The 4,887-nt window shown below is 29.8% G+C and overlaps 1 protein-coding gene across 1 annotated transcript; it reads left to right on the top strand.

The window, feature by feature from the left end:
• Nucleotides 1–256: 256 nt before the first annotated feature.
• LOC130470170 (protein FAR1-RELATED SEQUENCE 5-like) lies at nucleotides 257–2,360 on the top strand. The gene is made up of 3 exons (XM_056839798.1): nucleotides 257–329; nucleotides 406–501; nucleotides 1,330–2,360. Exons 1-3 carry the CDS (start codon nucleotides 257–259, stop codon nucleotides 2,358–2,360), a joined length of 1,200 nt encoding a protein of 399 aa, XP_056695776.1.
• The last annotated feature ends 2,527 nt before the right edge of the window (nucleotides 2,361–4,887 follow it).

Here is a 4,887-nt window from a genome sequence, read left to right as displayed (position 1 = left end):
CTAGGAACAAGTTGTTGACTTTATTTTAAGACATGGTCCACAATAAATTTAGTATGAACCAAGTCCATTTAAGAATTCCGCTTGCATGGACCCGGTCCACCATAAGGTTACCATGGACCAGGGTAATTAGGTAAATTTGCAGCGCTGATACAGTTTGAAATCACGTACTCCAAAAAAACAGAACGCGCGACCCAATTATGAACTAAAACTCAGCTTCTCTCTCCTCCAACAGCTTCTCTCTCTTCGAGCTTCAACAATGGAGGACGATTTAATCGATTTGAATATCGATTTAAATCGTGCAATAGAAGAAAAATTGTATAACTATGACGGTAATATTCGAATCCTAATAACTACGAAGAATTATAGTAACTTTAATACTCATTGAGTAATTATTATTATTTTTAGAAAATTTAGAGAATCATAGAGAAGTATACGACGTTGAAGATGAAGTTGAAGGCACATCTCAGCAAGTTATGGTTGCAAATCATTATATTGAAGAAGGTATGATATAGTATCTCTTAATAAATATATAGTAATTGTTATGTTGATATAGTTAACATATTATAATTGCAGTAGAGTAACTAACATATAAAGAGGAACTATATTTATCGTACAGTAACTATAACATATAAAGAGAAACTATGTTTACTGTAGAGTAACTATCACATATAGACAGGACTTATAGTAACTGTAGATCTACTAACTATAATATATAAACGGTAACTATATAAAATGAAGAGTAACTATCACATATAAACACAAACAATATTAAGTACAGAGTAACTATAACATATAAAGAGGAACTGTATACTGTAGAGTAACTATCACATATAAACAGGAGTTATATTAACTGTGAATAACTATAATATATAAACAGTAACTATATAAAATGAAGAGTAACTATCACAAATAATGATAACTATATTTATAGTAAAGTAACTATAATTTATAAAAGGTAACTATATTAATTATAGAGTAACTTCACATAAAGAAAGAATCTATATAAGAAATAAACTATATTTAACTTATAGTAACTATGACATATAAAGAGGAACTTTATTTACAATCAATAGATCCTGAGTAACTATATTAAATGTAGAGTAACTATAACATATAAAGAGTAACATATTAACTATAGAGTAACTATAACAATCAATAAATCCTGAGAAACTTTATTAATTGTAGAGTAACTATAACATATAAAGAGTAACTTTATTTACCATCAATAGATCATGAGGAACTTTATTAATTGTAGAGTAACTATAACATATAAATAGAAACTTTATTTACCATCAATAGATCATGAGGAACTTTATTGTATTTGTACAGGTTCAATAATACATTCAATTGATACAAACCACAACATCTTTGAAAATCCAAATAATGAGCAGGAACAAAACATTGATAAAGCATTAGATGGCAGTTTAATTGGAGAAGAAAGGAAAACAACCGATGAGATTTATGATCTATATTGCAAACATGATGCTATTATTGGTTTTAGTGTACGAAAAGGGAAGAATAGATATAAAGAAGGAACCACAATAGTTAATGGAAAATACTTGTACTGCTCTGCTGCTGGAATAAGAGACCCTCCTAAAAACAAAGAACTCAAAAATGAAGATGATCAATCAGATGCAAAGAAGATAGAAAGGAGAAAGAGAGTTATGATAACAAGAACAAAATGTGAAGCTCAAATATTTGCAAAGAAGAATGAAAATGGAGATTTTGAAATAGAAAAGCATGTAGTGGTACATAATCACCCATTGACAAGAGAAATAAGTAATTATCTCCACCGATCGGAACGACAAATGACAGAGCCTAAAAAAGAAGCTATTGAGGCAATGTCAGAATGTGGTCTAAGACCAATGGAGTCTTATAGATATATGTCAACAGAAACTGGTGGAGACGACTGTGTAGGTCATACGATGATTGATCATCTAAACTACTGCTACAAGTTAAAAATGAAGCAAATTGATGGCAAGGATTCACAAATAATAGTGAACAAACTGTATGACTTACAATCAATAGATCCTGAGTTCTTTTTCAGAGTAAGACTCAATGATGAAGGAAAAGTTGAGTGTCTATTTTGGACGGATTCTATGATGAGAGAAGATTACAAAATATATGGAGATGTTCTAGTTTTTTATACTACATTCAGAACCAATAAATACAATCTCATATGTGCTCCATTTGTTGGTATCAATAACCATTGGAAAAACACAATGTTTGCTTGTGCTTTCATTGGGGATGAAACCACAGAATCTTTCGTTTGGGTGTTTGAAACTTTTCTGAAGGCTATGGGAGGAAAGCACCCTATATCAATTTCACTGATCAAGATGCAGCTATTGCTGCTGGAATAGAACATGTACCTCTTCATATATTATAGTTACTGTCTATTACATATAGTAACTGTTTGTATCAGTAATTATTGAAATAACTACTCCCTCCGTATTTTTTTAAGAGATACACTTGGTCGGGCACGGGTATTAAGAAGAATAATTGAATGAAATAAAATAATAAAGCAAGTGGGGTTGGATAGATATTTTAATAATTAAATATGTGGGGACCATGTCATTTTGGTGGGTGGAGGGTGGGGTGGGTTTATGAAAATATTTGTTTAATAGGATGGTGGGTGATATGGTATATTAGATGTATTATTTAATTAGATGGTGGGTTGATAAGTTACTAAAAATGGCAAGTGTATCTCTTAAATAAATACGGCCGGAAAAGGCAAGTGTATCTCTTAAAAAAATACGGAGGGAGTATAACTTTTACATAAAATTACTCTTTATATTTTATAGTTACCCTTTTGTGGAAATAGTAACTCTTTATAAAATATAGTTACTGAGTATAACTAAAAAGATTAACATATATATTGAGAATAACTATAACTATAACTTTACATAAAATTACTATTTATTGTTTATAGTTACCCTTCTTTACATATAGTAACTCTTAATGTACTATAGTTACTCTTTCAGAAAATACTATATTTTAACTTGAGAGCAACTATATCTTTGAAACAGTAATTATTTCTGTAAGAAAGGAACTATATATATTCATTATTGTTTTTCAGGTTTTTCCTTCTTCAAGACATAGGTTATGCTTGTGGCACTTGAGTAAAAATGCAAACAGTAGATTTGGTTTATTGAAGTCTGATAAAAACTTCAAAAACGCATTCTACAAGTGTTTAAGTGGGTGTATAACACCAAATGATTTTGAAGAAACTTGAAAATCAATGATCAACACTTTTAAACTGGAAAAGGATGACTGGTTCAACAGATTGTATGGTCTTAAAGAAAAATAGTGTACAGCTTTAAGTAAAGATTTTTTTTCTGCCGGTATACTTTTTCACAAAGAAGTGAAAGTACAAACCATGCTGTTGGATTCAAAGCAAATAAAAGTACAACATTAACAGAGTTCTATAGTATTTTTCAAGCTACAATAAATCGATGGAGAAAAACCGAAGAAAAAGACGACTTTGACTGTACAAGAGGAATACCTACTTCAGAGCTAAGTATGAGTGCTATATTAAAACATGCAGCAAATGTATACACGATAACACTTTACCGTGATTTTGAAGAAGAGTTCAAGCTTTCTGTGGCAAGTAGTGCAAAGTTCAAAGGAAATGTTGGAAGAAGAGTGTATTTTGAGGTGTGGGTAGAAGGAATAACAGGTAAAAAACTATAAATCTTTATTTAATATTTGGATTAGATGTTCTTTTGAATAATATTATATTATATGTAAATAATCTAACAGGATCAAGGCAAGAAGTTCAATTCAAAATGGAAGATTCAACCGTCACTTGCACATGCAAAAACTTTGAAGAATCTGGATGCTTGTGCTTCCATTGTTTGAGAATATTGCATTTACATTCCCAATCAATACAATTCCAGATCGTTACATAACAACAAGATGGACTAGATATGCAAAGAAACATATATGGAAAAGGGTTGATACAATAAAAAGGGAGAAAGGTGAAATCAACAATTTTACTGGTTGGAGATTACATATGATCAGAAGGTGATTTTTTTCAATATACATTAGTTCATTTTCATATAGTTACAATTACAGTTGATATTTTACTTAACACTTAAACTTTATATCACAGATACTATAACTTAATTTTGAAAGGGCATAAGATAGCAAAGGCCAGAAAATTTATTGAGGAGAAGTTTAAAACGGATAATAAAGCAGTTGATGAAATCATAAAAAAGGAAGAAGAAATGAAGGCAAAAGAAGAAGCTGCAAAGATAGAAGAATAAGAAAAGGCAAAAGCTGAAGCACAACGAGAAACACAAGACGGGGAATCAACTAATTCTGAAATAACAATTGTGCGATCCTGATCGCGCTAATACTAAAGGAAATAGTAAGAAGAGAATAAAGGGTCAATATGACAATTACAAGCAGCCATGAAAGAAAGGAAAAAAGAAACACAAAAAATTTGGATCCAAGACACCAAATGTTCAATTATTTACACCTAAAGAACAACTATTTTAGTATTGTTTTCGTTTTATTATCATATACAGTTACTTCAACATGTTTAAACAAATTTATTGAGTGTTTATACTATAGTTTTCCTTTATATTACATAGTTACTATTCTGAACGTGTAGTAACTTTTTGTAAAACATACAATTTTTATTTAACAAATAAAATATACAAAATGAAAGTAACTATATCTTGTAAAGGGTAACTATATATGTAACTGAGTAAATACGTAACTTAAAATTTATACACAAATTTATTGAGTGTTTATACCATAGTTTTCCTTTACATTACATAGTTACTATTCTGAACGTATAGGAACTCTTAGAAAAATACACAACTTTTATTTATCAAGTAACAAAATGCAAAAAATGGAGAGTAACTATATCTTCTTAAAGAT

The sequence above is a fragment of the Spinacia oleracea genome, chromosome 3, assembly GCF_020520425.1.
Source record: "Spinacia oleracea cultivar Varoflay chromosome 3, BTI_SOV_V1, whole genome shotgun sequence".
Lineage (NCBI taxonomy): Eukaryota > Viridiplantae > Streptophyta > Magnoliopsida > Caryophyllales > Amaranthaceae > Spinacia > Spinacia oleracea.
Note: the sequence above shows the minus strand (reverse complement) of the source record. Positions and strands in the feature narration are given on the sequence as shown.

Bases quoted from the DNA above. Each gene is read 5' to 3' on its own strand.
- LOC130470170 (XM_056839798.1), top strand. From the start codon at position 257: ATGGAGGACGATTTAATCGATTTGAATATCGATTTAAATCGTGCAATA. The intron at 330-405 runs GTAATATTCGAA...TATTATTTTTAG, and splicing joins AAAATTGTATAACTATGACG to AAAATTTAGAGAATCATAGA. The intron at 502-1,329 runs GTATGATATAGT...GTATTTGTACAG, and splicing joins AAATCATTATATTGAAGAAG to GTTCAATAATACATTCAATT.